Below are 19791 nucleotides of genomic sequence, written 5' to 3'. Positions count from 1 at the left end.
TTCCTTCAGCCAGAGGTGGGTCTACAGCTTCCAACAGAAACACCAACATGACCTTCCTGCCAGCATTCCAACACATAAAAAGGGCAACAATGGTCAAACGACAATGAATTACAACTCCCACGACAACACAAAATGTGAAAATTTCTGACATGTAACTGTATGTTTTTATTTATGAATAAAGTTTGCAACTTTGCATGGGAGGAGGTGTTGAAGAATCACTTTCATTTTTGCAACGAAGGCAGAATGACCAACGCCTGACAAGAAAGAGAGGAAGAAAGAGAGCCAAAGAGAGATAGAGCACGGGGAGGGGCATCAGAGGGTAGAGAGAAGGAGAGCGGGCGGCTGTGCGTTCCCACACACATCACTTGCTTCTCTCAGAAAGACAACAGAACAGATGAGGAAAGGAGGTCAAGAAAGAAGTCAAGACTGAAGGAATAAAGACAAACGACAAAAAGGTATCTCCCTGCCGGGATCCTCCAGGGCAGACTGCACACACATCAGTTTGTGAGTGGACAACCCAGCGTGACTGGGACTGTACTGGGGGAGACAGGCTGCCAAACACCATGGCTGACAGTGTGAACGAGGAGTCCGATTATGTCCCAGGGAAAGATGAGCTTGACTGGGGCTATGAGGAAGGTAAGCAGACAGTCCCCTCATGGAAGAAGGAAACATGTTAGTTTTAAACTTTTACCTGTCTGACGTGGCATCATGGGGTGTTCAGTACAAATGGGTGAAAAGAAGATGTGCATTCTAACAGAACCCCAGTTTTTCACATGTAACAGTGACTTTTAACCTTGAGTAGTTGAAAAATGTTGGACTTTCTGAGGAAAACTTCAAGCAGACATTTGGATGGTGCTTTTTTTGTGCATGCTCGACCGGAGGACTCAGAGAAATCCTCTGAGATTTTTTAGGTTTGGCTGTGCAAAAGTCTCCCTTTCAAGGCTGTTCAAGTTTCACTGTATTTTTGTGTCACAGAACCAACTCGGACTGTAATGACTCTGCTTCCCATTTTTTAAATTCCCACATCTGATCCAGTTGGACGCACGATAAGTTGTGTGAACTCACAAAAAGAGTGAAATATCTCATTCAAGTTTTTATCCAAATGTTTTTAGGGCTACACAGGAATCTGCTGAAACAATGACCTATTATTATCAAATGTAAGTCAATACCAATGGGTTTTGCAAAGGTGAAAAATATTAGGACACTGACCTATCATGTAAGTAGATCTTCATATATAAAACTGTTTCCTCAACTGGATGTACTATCTAACCAACAGAGAACAACCCTCAGATCAGCTAAAGTCATTCTGCTTTCTTGGGACTTTTGTTTCTTTTGGAAGGAACCTCAGACCTCTTCAGTTATTACGATATACTGTCAGCTTTATAATTTCAAAAAGTTTCACTTCAAGTCTAAACCTGCAATGCAGTTTTTTATTTATTGTGTTGTTTCACTTTGTCCTCCTTTTGTCGCTGTCGAGGATTGTTCTACCACACAATTCTGTGATTCCTCCTGTGAGTATACTGCATCAGATGAACAGTGTGCATCAAACTGATTTTATTTACATCATATTTTTTAAGTTAAATGAAGCCTGTTATTAAATATGGGAAATGTATTTTAATATTTTTTTATTTCTTTTGTGAGGGAAGATTATGCTGGAGAGTTTGCACATATTTGTTTTTAACAAAAACCTTTTGGAGTTGTGTTATTTTTTCAAAGATCTTAACTGTTTGAGAAATTCTTTAACAGTTAAGGGTTGTATGCATTCACATTATAGTATCATCTCTGTCTCTTTGCTCATTTGACAGAAAAAAAACTTCTTTCCTTCTTTCTGTCAGTCGTCTTTTTTGTCAACCCTCTCCATGCGACACAGTTTCTCAGTCAATTTGGGATTTTCCATCTTCCCTATAAATGTAGCAGGAATGTTCTTCATTGATAATCCACTTCACTTTATGGAGAACATCTACCATTTTGGGGGCATGCCCACTACCATGTCAGACAGATCAGACTTCACATTTTGGTTTACACAACCCAACTGGTTGCTCAGAGACTTGTCATCTCTTTGCTTGTTCACTGCTTTGGTCTCAGCCTGAAGATTTAAGCCTTTACAAAATGCCACTTCAGCTCCAATGTTTGATAATTAAAAAAAAGGGTTCAATGATGTTTTGATCTCTGTACAGATGACATCAGACTCAAATTTATTCTGGATACTTGCCTGTGGAGCGTCGATGCCGTATTCACATGCACCCATGCCTACCTGAACTCCTTATTCTGGTCTGAAACCTGCTCTCTGTGTTCTAAAATGAATTGGTGGGTCCTGCACCAGCAAAAGATCTCCAACTATGTAACTATAATGATAGAATATGCTATGGGTTAAATGATTACATTATTTGTATATTCTTCATTAATTTGTGAAACATGTTAACACCTCCATCCACTTCGAGGCGCATCTTGCAAGGGAAATATGGCGCCGATTTTTGGATTAAATTGCTTTTTGCGTTAAACCATCTGCTAAATGACCAACTGCTAAAGTAAACATAGCTGTTCACTTACTGCCACACCAGACATTTTTACATTTTTAAAACCTTTTAAACTTTAATCTTAAAAACAACCCAAAAAAAGCTTTGTAGATTTGCATGCACACATGGCTTTGTGCTGGTTTTTCACTGCTTTAGCCTCAGTGAAACCGGCTCTGCCTTTACAAAACTGTTGTCAAGGCATCAGTTGCTGAGTGGAGAGGGAATGTGATGACCCCCCCCCCCCTCCCCATCCCATACTGCTATATAAAGAGTAGCCGTCTAGATAGAGCTCTCTTAGCTACAGTGCTAACTGCAAGTTATTGGTTTTGACATCTTGAAGAGATGTCTGGCATTGCCAGAGTCAAAAATTGTTTATTTCCTCTTCAGAACAACAGGCTGCATTAAAAGTGTATGTTTCCTGTCTCACTTTACAGTTGTGGCTGTCGAAAAACAGAAAAGGAAGCCTAATGTTTTTTATGTTGAGCCATTTCACTTTCTATGCCCAGTCTCAACTCTTCATGGTATTTTTATCTGCAAATTTCTTTGTTTCGTCACAGTTACTCTTCATCCCAGAAAAGAAACTGACCGACTTGAAAGCAAAATCCAGGTCTTGGGGCTGCTCTTTTTGTAATTGTCGTGAGAATCAATTCACCTTCACTTACTTGAACTCCGGATCCACTTTAAACCTCTTTTTAAAGACACAAACCCATTAAAATGCTACAGAAAGTCTCACATGGGTCATTCTGGACAAAGGAGACAACAAAAAGTTGAACTAAACGAAGTCAAAAAAGATGTTTGGTTTAGTAATATATACACAAACCATTAGAGTACAAAAACATCACACACATAAAAAACAATAGTGCTTTTGTGCTGTTTTAATTTAACCAAGGAATCCTATCAAACAAAATCCCTGACTCTTACTATTTCATGTCATCTGCATGCAGCACCAAATATTCCCTAAAATTAAAAATGTGAGACGATTTAAACCTGTGAGTCTTAGTGTTGGTTTGGAAATGTGCAGAAATCCGATAACAAGCTAATTCAATAATTTAAAGTAGGACATACTTGATCTCTCTTTGGATGTTTTTCCATGAGAAGCCAATCTGGAAGCGATTCTGTGGCATAATTAAAAATACAAGTCAAAAGCAGAAATGCTTGTTCATTTTCAAAATGAAGCTGCATTTTTATGGAAGTGATTGTGTGGCATAATAAAAATAAAAATGTCAAAACCAGAAATGCTTTTTCATTTGCAAAATGAAGCTGCATTTTTTGACTCAAAATTAAAATGAAAAAGCAATCCACCAAAATGCTTTTTCATTTTCTACTTCAACACTACTTATTCTCTCACTTAATTAAAATGATAAAGAAAATGGTTTTTGACATTTCATTTTCAAAAATTTCTCTGGTAAATGTGTAGCAAAATTCATTTAGAAATGTCTAATTTGACAATTAAAATGATTCACAGAAATGCTTTTTAATTTTCAAAATGTAACTGCATCAAAGGACTCAAAATTAGAATGAAATGTCAGTCCTTTATAATGCTTTTTCATTTTCTTCTTTAACATCGCTCATTCTGTGACATAATTAAAGTGAAAATGCAAAGAGGGAATTGCATTTTCGTTTTCAAATTCACCCGCAAAACTGTAGCAAAATTCAATACCAGTGAGCATTTCCAGGGGGGTCAGTCTGGATGGTGTCTTTTTTAAATAACTGAAGTGCCAACTGTTTGAAAATTGTTAATGTAGAAGAATTTTATCAATGTTGTTTGTGCCCGAGCGGAATTATATGACACCAAGTCTTTCATGTATTGTAATGAATGGAAAAGGGCTGGAGGAAGATTGACGAAATTTTACCCCTTCAACATTTTGCGCCAAGCCTCTTCCAACTGTACGTGGTGGAAAAACGCTAGTAAACAGTAGGTAAAAAAAGAAGTAGAAGGAGCCACTCCCTGCTTATTCAGTGTAAACACCATTGGCTAAGTGTGCGTTCAAGAACCCGCATTTAGTGCGGTCTTGAACGCGCGTCACACTTGTCCGTAGCTTGACACTCACTAACTTAGTTTTGCACTCTATAAGGAGCTCTAAGCTTCATAAAATCAACTCTAAAGCTGCTTTTTTCATGTGTCTGAGCTGCAGGATTCAGTAACATTTTTTTTTATTTTGATGTATTATAATCATTTAAATTTAACCATCCAAAAATATTTTGTAGTAATGTCATAAGGGCAAACAAAGTATGCAAAAATGTGGTGCGCTATTTACGAATGTGTGTGCGCTTTGTTTATTTTTTGTTCATGTGCAGGTGTAGAATGGGGACTCCATTTCCCAGCAGCCAATGGTGAATACCAGTCTCCTATAAATTTAAACTCCAGGGAGGCCCAATACGACCCCTCCCTGCTGGACGTGGGCTTATCTCCAAACTATGTGGTGTGTCGAGACTGCGAAGTCGTAAATGACGGACACACCGTCCGCATCCTCCTCAAGTCCAAGTCAGGTGACTCCTCTTAACCCCAATGCCACACAGTTTTTATTCTGCCATTGGTTTGTGTTGGCTGAAGTACCAACAAACATTCCCTTTCAAATGACCCCCTTTTTTCTCAAATTCCGTGTTGCTCAAACACTTTACTAACCTTACTGTGTGTGCTACCCACAATCCCCCTGAGTTTCCTTTTTCTTCCTCTAGTGGTTACAGGGGGCCCGCTACCCAGTGACCATGAGTATGAACTTCACGAGGTTCGGTTCCACTGGGGCAAGGAAAACCAGAGGGGGTCAGAGCACACAGTCAACTTTAAGGCTTTCCCCATGGAGGTAAACACACACACAAACACACACACACACACACACACACCAGCAAGGTTGTGCCTCCAAAGAAAACACAGCGTTCCCACGTTTGCCCTCCTGGCACTAGCACTGATCCTTCCTTTAGATAACACTGGGGCTTGTTGAGTTCTTGAACTCAATGTTTTTCTCTCTGACAAAATAACACTTTTGATAAAAACACTAAAGGTTTTTTTTAGTGTTCAGGTGTTAATGTTACAGGCTTCAACTAAAAGAAGCCTGTAAGTTCCATGCATCTATCCTCCTAAATAGGATTAAAAGACCTCTAACTCACCCAAAGATGAGTGTGGTTTGTAAATCTATACTATGAACAACTGAGCAAAAAGTAGTCTATTAAGTGTATAATAAGAATACTATACTAAAAGTAAGGCAGTATACTTGAAGTTTAACTTTTATATACTATACATATATTGTAAACTTCAAATGTTCCAATTTAGTCTGAAGAAGTATTCGGTTAGTATTCTTCCTATACTACAAGTACGTGGCATACAGTACACTTGCATTCTTATGCTCAAAGTATACTTTATAACATAAACTATTTTTTTGCTAAGGGTAATCCAGAACAGTAAAAACTCTTAAGTTTTTAACGATTTCATTTGAATTATTAGGTTTAAACTAAGAAGTATGTTTCATGAACAAAAAAGTCATTATTTTTCAATTTAATTTGAATTTAAAAAAAGGTTCTCCTAAACCAGGTTCTCATTCTAAACAAACACAATGAAAAGCCAAAATTAAAAACCTCTGAACACACTAGATGGAAAATGTATGAGAACGTAAGAAGAGAAGTTCGTTAGAGTTGCTTGGTGCATTGTGGGAAATCCCCCAGAGGAATTTACGGGACTGGGGGGGGGGGTTTGGTGACTAAAGTCTGCTTATCATTAACAGAATTTTAAGAATTTTAAGGTACCATGTCTTAAATCAGGTTATACTTATTGAAGCACAACTTACAAAAAGGGAAATAAGGTCAGAGAAAAAGAAATAATGTGAAAAAGAAAGTTATACATCAACAAAAGGGTTTTACTGTGGTGTCTCATTTAATCCTCATGTTTGCAAAAGGGCTGTATTAGATGTCTTAGAGACCCACTCCAATCATCTTTTGATTCATTGTAAAAGCGTTCCCAATGAGGATGCTGCTTTTAGCCAAAATGTTAAAAAAAAAAACTGTGTTGTTTGGGAGTTTATTATAAATTCACCTCTAAGTTGTGTGTAGGACTGTTGGTGCAGAGCACGCTCTGCCCACCCATAACTGAGAGCTCTCTGTTTACATTCTCCCATTGGGTTAGGTTAGAGCCCCTCACACTACCGGTGCAACACTAATATTTGAGCTCTCCAGCTGTGCAGTTTTGAGCCAGATGTCAGCTCAAACGAGGAAAGCGAAGACATGCATGGATCTATAAGTCATCAGAATGGAGTGGAGCAAAGAGCTTGTGGTGTATTTTCTACATCACAAATAAAATCTTTTTTAAACAGCATTTTTTTTTTGTCATCTCCTGATTTACAGTGATTTGAACTAAAAAAATTACTCATAAATGTAAATCTTGGCTTAATTTTCTTCATATGTCCTGTGATTGTGGCCCTGTGTCAGACTGGCGACCCGTACAGGATGTCCCCTGCCTTTGCCAACGAGTGGCAGGGATAGGCTCCGGCAGCATCCTGACCCCGAAAGGAAAAAAAACGGGTTTAGAAGATGATTGAATGAATGAATGTCCTTCATCATCAGAAAAATGCCACAAGAGCATGTTAAAAACACAAAAACACGATGTTCATCAGAGTGAGTCCTAAAACAGTCTGACAGAGTCTGGAAAGGGTCTCTATGTCTTCAAGTGATTCAAGAAGACAAAGAGGAACTCTGGTATTAGGTTATCTTTGAGGAAGTAATGTTTAAAAATGACTTTTAAATAAATAATTTTTTACATGATACAACTTGGTTCTGTTGAGTCCCATTCTTATCTAATGGCACATTTTTTTACACAATGTTTTTATACTTTTGTAGGTGAACTGGGACAGGCTCAGGAACAGAACAAAAAAAAACTATAAAGATTTTTTCAAACAAAACAATGAACTTTAAAAAGTAATATTTGAATGCAATGTGTCCACTTTAGGAACACAACATCTGGCATTTACTTTGACCTAAAGGTCAATGCCTAAATGCCACATCTGCTCCAACAGAAGGACACTCCTCCCCTCCTCTTTTGATGCAGGGGTTAAAGGGGCTGAGGTTGTGTTCACTGTTCTTAATAATCCTGAAGCATTTGGTCAAACGTTTAAAAACTTTTCAGAAAACTGATGATGACAGAAAAATAATTTACAGACAAATGCCCTGTTCGTCTCCAGGTGCTCAAACAGTCCAGAAAACACTGCAAGCAGTAATTGTAGATGGAAAGATGTTGACATTAGATGTTCTTTTGTCATTATTGACACTCCTGCTCTGTAATGAAGCTATAGTTAATAGTTAACCAAATAAAAATGAATGGGAATAAAACCCAAATCAAGATAAAGTAAATGTGTATCACGAGGAAATGCCTGTTAGGGAAAGTGTTAAACCGGATGGTCTGGTCTGAGTGTCAGACAGTTCACATCCACCTACCTCCCATACGTCAGCATATTTCCATCATCAGGCCATTATCTTGTATTTGTGTTCAGAGGAGGTCTGCTTCGTTGAGAGCTTCAGTCTGACCAGTTTTAGCTGTTTAAAGAGTTTGATCTCATCAGAAAAACATATTTCATTCATTTTTAGGTTGAGGTTTTTACAACAGAAAAGAAAAATCCATTTGGAGTGTCTCTTTAGGATACCCATTTGTCCATTTTCCAGTTTTTTTGTTTGAATCCTTAAGAATTCCAAAACACATATTTACTGAAAATGAAAGCCTCTCCTTTCAGCTTTCTCTTTGTATCTCCTAAATAAAAAACAAAAGGGATTAAAATGCACAAATAAGTAGATAAAAGTCTCCAACTAAGTTTATTTTAAATAATTCTATTAAAGTAGGATGCTTCAGCAAACACATGGCAAACCTCTGCAAGGCTTTCTTGTGAGGCTTTCATCAGCAAACCACCAGGAAATCAAGATTGATCACTGAAAAAAGATGTACATTGTTGAATTTTTATTAAATTCTGAAATAAATTTCAATTTTGTGTAATTCATTTTGGTTTGATACTTGGTAAAGGTGCTCATCCTAACAAGTAACATTAATTGAAACCAGTGAATGTAAAAATATTACATTGTAATATGTCACCTTAAAAAGAGGCTTTTTTATTTTGTCGTTTGATAGTGGACTTCACTTTTCTTTATAACACTTGTTTGTCCACCACAAAAGACAGTAGATCGTAGAGTAGATGGACAGATTTCTACCTGTAAAGCCCACCACATCGCAAAATTGACAGAAGATGAATTACTATGTTTAATTTAATATTTTTTCAAACCCTTTGATGAAATACAAATAGAATTTTGCTGAAGCCCATTATTTTTGATAAGGGTTGAGATAGTAGCAAGTATGACACGTTGAGTAATTTAGTAAGTATTTGTTAAAGATGTAAAAATATTGACATGACTGTTCAGGTATAAAACTATTATTTACCGACTGTCTCAAATTAGATCAGATCAATTAGATCAGAAAGAATAAATTTTGAATAAATTTTGCATTTTTAATACAGCATGTAGTCATTTAAAAAAATTACCAACAATAGATGACTTATTTAAGTCATAAATTTTTAAAATGAGCAGAAGTTTTCCTGCCAAAAGTGAGATTTCCTTTTGAAAAACCGTTTTGAAATGAGCTAGAAAAAGCCCTTCTAGAGCCCCTAGTGGAAATATGATGAACTACAGGACAGAAAACCTGGACCAAGTTATATCCAATGGGTTTTTAATAAAGGTTTGGATCATGGTCATAAGAGAGGGTTCTGAAAAATGTATGTTCTAAATATGAAACAAATGGTTACTTTGTATTTTCATTTATTTTTGTTTTAGTGACATTGCTGCATTAGTCTGCCCCCAGCTCAGGTTGTCTTCTGCGTTCTTGTTGTGTCCAGCTCCACCTGATTCACTGGAACAGCACCCTGTTTAACTCATTAGAAGATGCACTGGGGAGGAAGAACGGGGTCCTCATCATCGCTCTGTTCGTCCAGGTAAACAACCAGTGAGAGTCAACACACAGACTGTGTTCAGGGCAACAGAAGAAAATGTTCCTGATTTTATACCAATTTTATTCCATTTTTCACAACACAGCATCAGCTAGTTAGGTAAAAACCAAGTTTGTGTATAAGATTTAAGATTAATATTAAACAAAACAAAAACAATAAATACAAAAAATGTTGTTTGTTTTTTTTACTTGATAGCTTCCAATGGTATCACTTTGATATCATATGTATCAGAGGTAAATAATTCTATATTTTATTAGTTTGTGTTAACACTTCAGCATTTATGTTTTCATAAACGTGTCCATCAGATCGACCTCAGTTTTCTCTGTTTTGTCTATTCTGTGTATTTGATTTTCTTTTTGGGGAAATCCACCTTTTCTTCTTCTTAAAGCTATCAGTATTGCACTGTTTTCAGTTCTCTGTTGAAAACCCTCAAAAAAGCCATTACGCAGTTACAATAAAGCCTCAACTCTTTGACTCTAGACATTTCTGACATTCAGAAACCTCAGTCTACAGTTCAGACATTTCTGACCTTCAGAAACCTCAGTCTACAGTTCAGACGTTCTGTTTTTTAATGACTTCTCCTGTTTCTACTTCCTGTTTTTCCCCCCACCACCGATATAAATGACGGTGTGCTGAAACAACAGCTAATACTGTGTAGAGGATTGACACTCGAACCTAAAAGTCTTGTTTTTTTTTACAGGTTGGTAAAGAACACCTGGGTCTGAAGGCCATCACTGAAGTTCTACAGGACCTACAGTACAAGGTGAGAAAAAGTCAACTATATTTGTAACACATGATTACTCAATCACAGTTTGTTTTTTCTCAACACTTTTTTGTTTTTACCAGGGAAAAAGCAAGATCATTCCATGCTTCAATCCCAACACCCTTCTACCTGGTGAGTCAATGGATGAAAAAGGGAAAAAGGGGAATGTGGAACAAAACAGGAGCTCAGCAATAAAGAACCAAAATTGAAAGATCATGCCATCCTGATCACCTGTTTTCCGTTTTTATTTTTGGTAAATCTGCTTTCAGATCCTCTGCTGAGGGACTACTGGGTCTACGACGGGTCTTTGACCACGCCCCCTTGCAGTGAAAACGTCACCTGGATCCTCTACCGTTACCCACTCACCATCTCACAGATGCAGGTAAAACAAAAAGCATAATCTGACGGCGTAAAGCCACCTTCGTATCAGTTCAAACCGTTCACTTGATGTTAAATATAGACAGATACATTCTGAAATTCTGTAGTGGAGCAACTGAGGTGCATGTTGTCGTAAGACGTAAGATCAAAATGTCCTCCTTTAGTGAGCTTACCTCCGGGTCCACCAAATTCAGTCTGACATGTTTCCTTAGATTTGAACTCTGATTCAGCCCTTGCCTGACTTCCTGCTGTCCTGCAGGAGGTCGCGGTCAGGAAGGACGGTGGCGGCCCTCTGATATTTATTACTGACTTTCATCTTTTCTGCCCTGTCACCTGCTGACCCTCTGAAATGTTAGTACAAAGACTTACTCCTAGCTGGACCACCTCAGGCTACAGTATGGCCGAATGGCAGGAGAAGAAGTTCAGATGTTTCAGTGATCATGTAGATCATACAGAAGCTGTCAGACACCTGCCCTTGGGTCTAAATATGACCGCTGGACTGCTGTCGAACTGACTTTGTGAGAGGTTTTAAAATGATGCGAAATATGCTAATTCTGACTGAAATCAGGATTGTAGTCATCCTTTGTTGCTTTTCTGTCTGTCTTGTTCCTCTGTGAAATACCACAACACAAGTGTTTCCATCTTGATGGTAAGAAATCAATACTAACACTTCAAAAAGGATGCAGCCTAAAAATAAGAAAAGAGACTTAAGAAGAAAATCACTAAAGTACTAAATGAATCTGTCATTTTTACTTAACAAAAAACTGTATGATAAGATTTTAAAATTTAGAAACAAGGAGTTCCACAAAAGCATTCAAAAAGGAAACTGTTAAATAAAATGACTTCAAACTGAATGTTCTACAGCCCATAAATAAATATATTCAGCTAGTTATAAGCACACGGTTTGTAATTTTGGAGTTTTTATAAACCTAATTGTAGTCCATATTTCTTGCAGTGTCAAAAAACTATTGTTGTAAGTGGAAATGATTTATTTTAGAACAAAATGAGAACAAAAAGAGAATAAATTCTTAGTACAAGTTGACCCATTTTAAAACCCATTTTAATAGATCCTTATAATATCTAAATCTAGCACTTATTCTCAGAACATAAATCTAATTTTTAGTCTCCAAAACAATGACAATGAAAGCCAATCTAACTAATTTATAGAATGTTAAAATAACATCCTTAAAACTGAACAAAAATTATTCTTATTACCTTCAGCAATTTGAGTTTTATTTTTAGTCTTAAGTAAATTTTTCTATGTCAAGAGTATGAAGCAAAAGGATTTTAACTTATTTTAATCCCAATTTTTTTTATTTCTACATCTTAACTTCAATGAAACAAAAGTCATTCACTGTGCTGATTTTGCTGGAGCCCAGTTCCCTCTGAAACAGCACATGGACAGCGTTTCAGTGCTTGAGTATTGCATTACACATGCCGGGACAGTTCCCCCCCAAATGCATAACACAAAAATCCCCATGCTGTGTACAAATCTGCAGTTCATCTGCTCAGGTTGTTCTCTGAAGGAGATTTTGTCTCCTCTTTGCAGCCTTAGATAAATGGGCCAAATCAGCAGGTCATACCACAAAAACAGACTTCCTGCTGTGTGCTGAGCTCTGAAACATTATATCTCTTGAACCTAACACAGACCTTCACAAGAAAAGAAGTTCCCATGGCTGACTGCACCTTCTTGTTTTTTTTCTTTCTTATTCACACTATTTTGTCTTTTTTAGGTTTTGCGCTCACTTATTCTTTTATTCTTGCTTTTATTTGTTCTTGCTAAAGATCTTGAGATGCAACATTGAATAACAGGTGGTATAAAAAAATATATTGATTATAGATATTAGCATGCCACCTGTTGGTTTGCCTGCACGTTTCTAGCTAAGTCACAGTTTCAAATTTGAATGACCTCAGAAATATTGAAAAAGAAAGATGTTTTCAAACTTCTTGCTGTTGTCGACTGCTGCAGGGCCAAGTGTGCACAGACCATACGTGCAGGGAAATGTCCCTCAACAGCTGCCATGGTATAAAAGCTTCAGCTGCTTTTTGGTAGCAGGAGAGTAAAAAAAAATAAAAGGTTCTTGCTGCATGGATGAAGACAACTACTCTACTGTACGAGTGTGTGTGGGTGTGTGATTTCATCTGCAGAGGCAGCAGGTTTGCGTGATGAGGAAGTCCGGTTTTGAATTGTTTTCTGTCTCTTGTTCTGATGTTTCATAATATATAAACATATTTAATCAGAAATGACTCTACCTTCAGATGACTAAAAGTTTGCTTCCAAATTCTGCTTGATGCAGAGACTAAACTTGTTTGCTAATTTTTTTTTAACAAATCATAGGAGTTTTTGATTAACATGTATGTTCAACTTGTCTTTTGTGGAAGCTTACGGTAATTTCAAGTAAAAATCCCCCATCTCCTTACGCATAGAAGCAGGCTTAATGGTTCCATCCACTCTTTTCCTGCGCTTGATCCATCTGCACATTGGGACTGTTTCCACTCAGGCTGCTCCTCCTACAGCTATCAGGCTCTTCATTCAATTCAAACTGAGTTAAGGGGGAGTTTAATACTAATGAGTAGGGGTGTAATGACCAATGGTCTTAATTGATCGATTGATTTATATTCCTACAATCCAACCATATTGATCTGTTTAAAGCAAGTTTTTATGTGAATCGACTTATACCCATCATAAAATCAATTCAAAATGAAATAAATTGATCATATTGATATTAAAATTTATGAGTAACATAATCTGCATTTATTTAACTGATCTGCATTTGCCATGTTGACTTCTGAAAGTTATTTTCAGTTATTTTTTACATAATAATTTAAGTAATTCATCTTTGTCATGTGCTTTATTGATACTTTATGATTCTTAATTCTGTCTGATAAAAACTAGGAACCGGATAATGATAAATCATGTAATAAAATGGTTACGGTATAACGGGGTGGGATTATATAAGCAATATTTATTAATATGTCTAATTATCCTAAGTCTGATTCGTCATTGTATGAATGTATAACTGATGATTGTATTGCTTTTGCATATTCTAATTTGATTGCTTGAAATAAACCATTTCAAATCAAAAATAAAAAAAAAAACAACATTTGGATTGAGGAACGGTAGGTTTATTTGATTATAGGTAGGTACCATCACAGTGGACAACGCACATGTGATGATCAGTCCATCATTACAGTCATTTTAGATCTGTTTTGAGGGTAGCACTGTGGTGTAGGTTTTTTTCTTTTTGCACTGTGGTGTAGTTTTTTTTTCTTTCTTTTTGCACTGTGGTGTAGTCGATAGCACACTCACCTCTTTGAGGCCCTGGTTCAAATCCTAACTGGGAGCTTTCTGTGTGGAGTTTGCATGTTCTCCCTGTGCATGTGTGGGTTTTCTCCGGGCACTCTGGCTTCTTCCTACAGTCAAAAACATGCTTCATAGGTTAATTGAAGACTAATTTGTCCTTAGGTGTGAATGTGTGTGCTTGTGTGGCCCAGCAACAGACTGGCCACCCGTTCAGACTATACCCTGCCTTTACCAAACAGTAGCAAGGATAGATTCCTGCAACCCTGTGACCCCGAAAGGGATTCAGCGGGTTCTGAAGATGGATGGATGGATGGGTGGATGGATGGATGGATGGATGGATGGATGGATGGATGGATGGATGGGTGGATGGATGGATGGGTGGATGGATGGATTGCATACTTTACCCAAATCAAAACACAATAACACAAATAAACGTAGAAACAAAAAAGTGATTTAATTGAGTTCAAATGGATGGTTGTTATTGCGAGGTCCATTTTCAAAACCCTTTCCCGGGGGGGCCTAATTTCCAGTTGTATAGAAAATGTATTTCTTTTTTTCAGTCAAGGTGATACTAAATTACATTGAGTCCTGAATTTAATGGTAAGTTTGTTCCAAATTAGAGACATACAGCATAAAGGGGTTAAACTGGCATTTTGAAATATTGTTAATCTAATTTGCAGCTCATGAAAAGTACTTTCTTTACAGACTTTGACCACAACCTGGAACTGAAATCCAGTCAAACTTAACATAGCTTGTTCTGAAAGGTTTGTGTGCAAGAATGCAAGAGAACAGACATAATAGCTTAAATAAATCAAGACCTTTATTTTTAACAACTAAAAATTAAAACTTTAACATCAATGCAGAACTGTTGTCTTGACAAAACCTTTTCCTTAACGGTTTTAAGACACTTTATATGGATCAATATCTCTGAACTTCCTGTTTAGACTAAAAGCAGTTTTCATAATTGGTGGAAGGTTTTAGTGCTTTTGGTGCTCAATTAGCCAAGGGAGGTCCATCGGGAACAGATTCATTTTCAGCTTTCCAATCGATTTCATGTGTGTTGCCTTCTAAAGTGCCACGCTAACGTGGAGCGGTGAGAAGCCCTTTCAATTCTCTTTCCTTGCAGATCGAGGAGTTTCGGAGGTTGCGCTCTCATGTCAAGGGGGCAGAGCTTCTTGAAGGGAATGACGGGATGCTGGGAGACAACTTCCGTCCCACCCAACCCCTCAGTGACCGTACGGTTCGCGCTGCCTTCCAGTGACTCCTCTGCCCTCTTAAAAACAACTGTGACCCCACAGAGAAAAGAAGTCAAAGGTAGCACTGACAGCAGAATGGATGTCCAAGAAACAGTTTTTCGGTTTTTATAACATCTGATCACGACTCCTACATTGCTCTGTAATGCAGGCATGAATATTGATAGCAAGAATCTTCTCAATTTATCATATTTATTAAGTAATTCAGCACTTTTCTTCTAACTTTTAATAGAAGTAGGTGCACTGTCTCCAAGGCATTCTGTTCCTTTGAAACCATGGAATAATGGATGAAGCCCTGGAAGAACTAACCCAGTTCACGTACTAATCTGGGAACAGCCTATATACAGGACAGAAAAAAGGTTCAGAAGCAGAAAGATGCTCCAAACCGAGGTCATATTTTTTAAAGTTTTGAACAAAAATGTGTGTTGTGTTAAAAGTACCACTCCTATTATCTTTCGATGTTATTTATTATTGTGCTTTTTTTTAGCCAAAATCAAAACACATGTGTGTATATCTAGAACATAGTTTCTGCAGATCGACATTAGAAATTTGTCTCCGAGTTGTGCGCGGCACCCTTGGTGCAGAGCAAGCCCGCCCCCACCCCCATCATCTATCTGTTTACTCTCCCCTGCTAGCTTCCAGCCCCTCACAACCCCAACCTAACATTACCAGTGCAACAAAAATGGCGAGCAGTATTACAGCTATCCAGCATTAAAGTTTTGACGAAGAAAACAATGACGTGCTGTATATGGATCTGTTTGGCTGCAAGTGGATGCATCAGAATGGAGCGGAGCAGAAAGCTTGGCAGTTTGTTGTAGTAGCTTCTACGTCACAGATACAAGCTTTTGCAAATGACATTTTTTCATCTACTCTTGATTCACAACGATTTGAATTTAAAAATGCACAGAAATGCAATCTTAAAAACACCAAAAACAACATGATTTTATTTAAATCTTGAAAGGATGAATTTTAATTAAAAAAAAAAGAAGACATTTTTAAACAATCATAAATCAAGTGTTCTTAAAATAAGAAGTTTCAAATACATAATTTCCATTTATTACCTGAGAAAACCTGCTTCCATTAACATAAACAATCACTGTGTGAAGAAAAGGTTCCGAGTTTTTTGCCTTAATGTTTGACGATTTTTTGAAAGGAGCAAAAATAGCTGCACAATATCTTATTAATGCAGAAAAAGTTTTACGTGGGAAAAGAATGTGTAGATTTCTGCAGAGGGATATGGAAAGATGTGAGAAGAACTGAGGGACTGAAGAAAAATAGATGTGTTGAAAGGGGGGAGAGTGGAGGGGAATGCCACAGAGCAGGAAAAGGAGGAGGCATTGAGGGGCAACAAGGGGGGGACACAACAGAGGGCTATTGTTGGGTGAAAACAAACACGCAAACCCACCTGAGACAGAGCGTGCAAATGAGTTGGACAAAAACTGGAGTGGAGGAAACAGGAAATTAACATAACGTTTACATTTAAAGTTCAATTTAAATTGTCCTTTTTGTGGGTTTTGTTTCTTCTGCAACATACATCAGAGAGCAAAATGCACAAATGAAGCCTAATATGATGTATAAACACACTATAGCCAATAATAACTTGGAGTCAGATCCTGTAATTTGAGTCTGAATTCCTTCACTACTTAGTGCACTATATTTTGTAGTGTTGTCCAATCTATAATTCCAAAATCCAGCTACCTACAAATTTCCCAGAAGCCTCTGCAAAAAAAAACTAGCGTGCATTGATGCTCACTAGATTGCCATCTCAAAAAAAAAGGTTGTACTGTTTTAAACCTAAAGTTCCCCTCTGATCATCTTTTGATCTACTTTCAAAGTGCTCCCAGTGGTCTTTTAATTATGATGATTCTGCTTTTAGCCAAAGAAGAAAAAAAAACCTCAGGCATTGACAAAAAAGATGTATATGGATCAATTTGTCTGCAAGTGGATGCAACAGAATGGAGCGGAGCAGTAACTTGTATGTCACTGCTACATTTTTTCGTCAACTCGTGATTTACCAATAACTTAAATAAGAGACTCAGAAATGGAATTTAACTATAATTTTCTTAATATATGTCCTCCATCATAAGAAAAAGGCCACAAGTAAATAGGTTTGAAACATGATTTTCATCAGGGTGGCTTTACTTTACTATAATGTAAATTATTCCACGTGCTAGGTTATGCTAAACTGTTTATTTATGTTAAATAAATGCAAAAATATAAGTTAATTTTATAAAGTTAGGTCAGTGTTATATATTTTTTATCAGTGATCCTGCAGAAAAACAAAAGTTACTTTAAGGAAAAGAGTTAAAGGGGGGAAACCAAAAAGCAAAGCACCTCAAAATTCATCAAACCAGATGTGCATCTAGGTAATTGGAGCACTGAATGGCCCGTCAGGCTCCAGTTTTTCTTTTCCTTTAATCAAATCCATATTTTACTTTTTTTATAGGGGAGAGAGAAGCAGAGGTGTGAAGAAGAGAACAGAAAACCAAGGAAAGGCAAAGTTGATGGGATTGTATATCTGCTGCAGAATGAAGTGGACAAAGAAGCTTTTGAGCTCCAAACTTTGCTGCATGCTTTGTGTTGAGTGTGTGCTGGCAGAGGCACAGGGTTCCTGTTCTGTAGGTTTGTTTTTCTTTCTTTTATCACTTTCTTGCTTTGTTTCGTTGGATGTGCTGCCTGGGAGTAGATGTTCTGTAGTTTGAGTCACTTTATGTGTGTGGAGAATGATAAATATCTGACCCAGCCTAAAAAATGTCTTTGAATGAACTCACTTAAGTTTCTAGAGAAATATCTGTAATGTAATGATCTTACTCCTTTTTACAAGCTGCTTTGGCAACAAACTTATAATAAAAGTCTACAATAAGTCATTTTTAGGACTTAAAAATTGAGTTAAATGTTATAAAGTGCTCAAGGTGGGTCATTAAATTTGTTTTTCTCTGCTGAAAGTGTATGACTGTCTAGTTTTTTCAGAGAAAGCGATTCTAATCACTTAAATCCTAATCTATTACCTATGGTCATCAGGTACAAACGTCACTGTCATAATTCGTCAATTGAATCTTCAGTAATCTAGTATAAAATCCGACTTTTTGCTGTTTTGATTCAATGTAAGAGAGTTTAAAGTGATGCTCTTCACCAGTATGTCTGTTCATCGTCTTCAACGGGACCACGGGTGTCAAAATGAGCTGATACAAACTGTGAGAACTGATGACTGTTACTGTAAAGCTACAATAAACTACAGCAGTGACTTACTGAGACTGGTGTTTTTCTCTTTGTGTGGTGGGAGATGCCGAGAGGAGCACATGTAGGCTCAATAAAAGCAAACTAAAATGACTGGATCTCTTCATCAACATACATATTTATGTTTATGTAAAAAATTATGCAAGAATTACTTACTTTGTTGATCCTCTTATTTCTTCTAATTCAAGTCAAATTGTTCCAGAAGTATTCATTAGACGTCCAAAACATTATGCAGAACACCATATAACAGCAATGTTAAGCATGTTAAATAAAAAAAATGCATTATATATCTCTTAGCATTTTTTATACTTTGTAAAATAAAGTATAATAAGAACATTTGGCGGTAAATGACAGTAAGAATTAACGTTTCAGCAGTCGGGTGAACAGGCAACTGAACTGAACATATAAATGTAGTCATGAGAACCGAGGAACCTTCCAACCTCACAGATCTGGAAGTCATTACAGAGGAAGAGGTACGTGTTTGCTTCCAGGCCTTCGGTCGAAATCAGCAGACTGAGCACACACATTATTGGTGTGGCCTCATGACGGCAGACGAGAGGAAATATAGACCAACGCGGCCTTATCCTTTGCTCAAACATGACTTGAGATTAGCCAATCTGAATACAGGCTCGGCTCGAGCAACTCAAACATGCTCATTTGTTTAAATATTTGAAACGAAGCCTCAGTAGCTTTATCTGGGTGTGGTTGTTTGGTGTCAGGATGACACTGGCTAATGTTTACACCTTTTGGTCTATTAGAAACTGAGTTTTATTGCACTCCTCTGTTTGTACCATATGTTCTCACCTCTGTTTTGACCTGCAGACAGCTGGAGTAGAGAAGTCGGGCATAGACAGAAGTGCAAGGGTCTGGAATTCACATCATAGGAAGCAGAAAACCTCAGAGAAAATATTAAAATTAGAATTTTGTGTTTCTATTTGTACTCACTTTTAGCTATTCGTTGTGTACTTACACACAGAGTTTCTTCTCATCTTAAAGACATGAGAAACAAAACAAACAAAATGATCAGTTTACAGTCACAGGACAATGTGTACCAATGCTGCCTCCTGCTGTTACAAATAGTGTAAAACAATGCCATGAAAAAAAACATTTTTAATGATGTTTTCAGGTTTTAATGTCCCAAATTTGATACACTCCTAAAGATTAAAAAATAAACAGAAAAGCATTAAAAAACCAACTAGTGAACATAGCCAATTATATATCTATTATAACATTTATAATAGTATTTTGACTTTTTATTGTATTTTCCTTGAATGACTACAGAATATTGAATCGTGTGATTTATTTTTATGGCAGTAAATTATTATAACATAAAAAATGTAGTAGGAATGATGGAGAGTAAGTTCCAGTA

The 19791-nt window shown here is 37.0% G+C and overlaps 1 protein-coding gene across 3 annotated transcripts; it reads left to right on the top strand.

Moving 5' to 3' along the window:
* The first annotated feature begins 315 nt into the window (after positions 1-315).
* ca8 (carbonic anhydrase 8) lies at positions 316-18439 on the top strand. Of its 3 annotated transcripts, none has more exons than XM_011486633.3 (9): positions 316-636; positions 4821-5006; positions 5196-5320; positions 9377-9472; positions 10188-10250; positions 10334-10382; positions 10520-10632; positions 15059-15246; positions 17632-18439. In XM_011486633.3, exons 1-8 carry the CDS (start codon positions 564-566, stop codon positions 15191-15193), a joined length of 840 nt encoding a protein of 279 aa, XP_011484935.1. In that variant the 5' UTR covers positions 316-563; the 3' UTR covers positions 15194-15246; positions 17632-18439. The 3 variants fall into 3 exon arrangements, with proteins under 3 accessions (XP_011484935.1, XP_004079195.1, XP_020566628.1); XM_004079147.4 differs by having other exon boundaries at positions 318-636; positions 4815-5006; XM_020710969.2 differs by lacking the exon at positions 316-636 and adding an exon at positions 720-1511 and having other exon boundaries at positions 4815-5006.
* Positions 18440-19791: the final 1352 nt, after the last annotated feature.

The sequence above is a fragment of the Oryzias latipes genome, chromosome 17, assembly GCF_002234675.1.
Source record: "Oryzias latipes chromosome 17, ASM223467v1".
Lineage (NCBI taxonomy): Eukaryota > Metazoa > Chordata > Actinopteri > Beloniformes > Adrianichthyidae > Oryzias > Oryzias latipes.
This window is presented reverse-complemented; position numbering and strand designations above follow the sequence as displayed.

Coding starts and splice junctions, on each gene's coding strand:
- ca8 (XM_020710969.2), top strand. CDS start 1,172: ATGGGTTTTGCAAAGGTGAAAAATATTAGGACACTGACCTATCATGTA. Junction 10,251..10,333: donor TACAGGACCTACAGTACAAG/GTGAGAAAAAGT, acceptor TGTTTTTACCAG/GGAAAAAGCAAGATCATTCC. Junction 10,633..15,058: donor TCACCATCTCACAGATGCAG/GTAAAACAAAAA, acceptor CTTTCCTTGCAG/ATCGAGGAGTTTCGGAGGTT.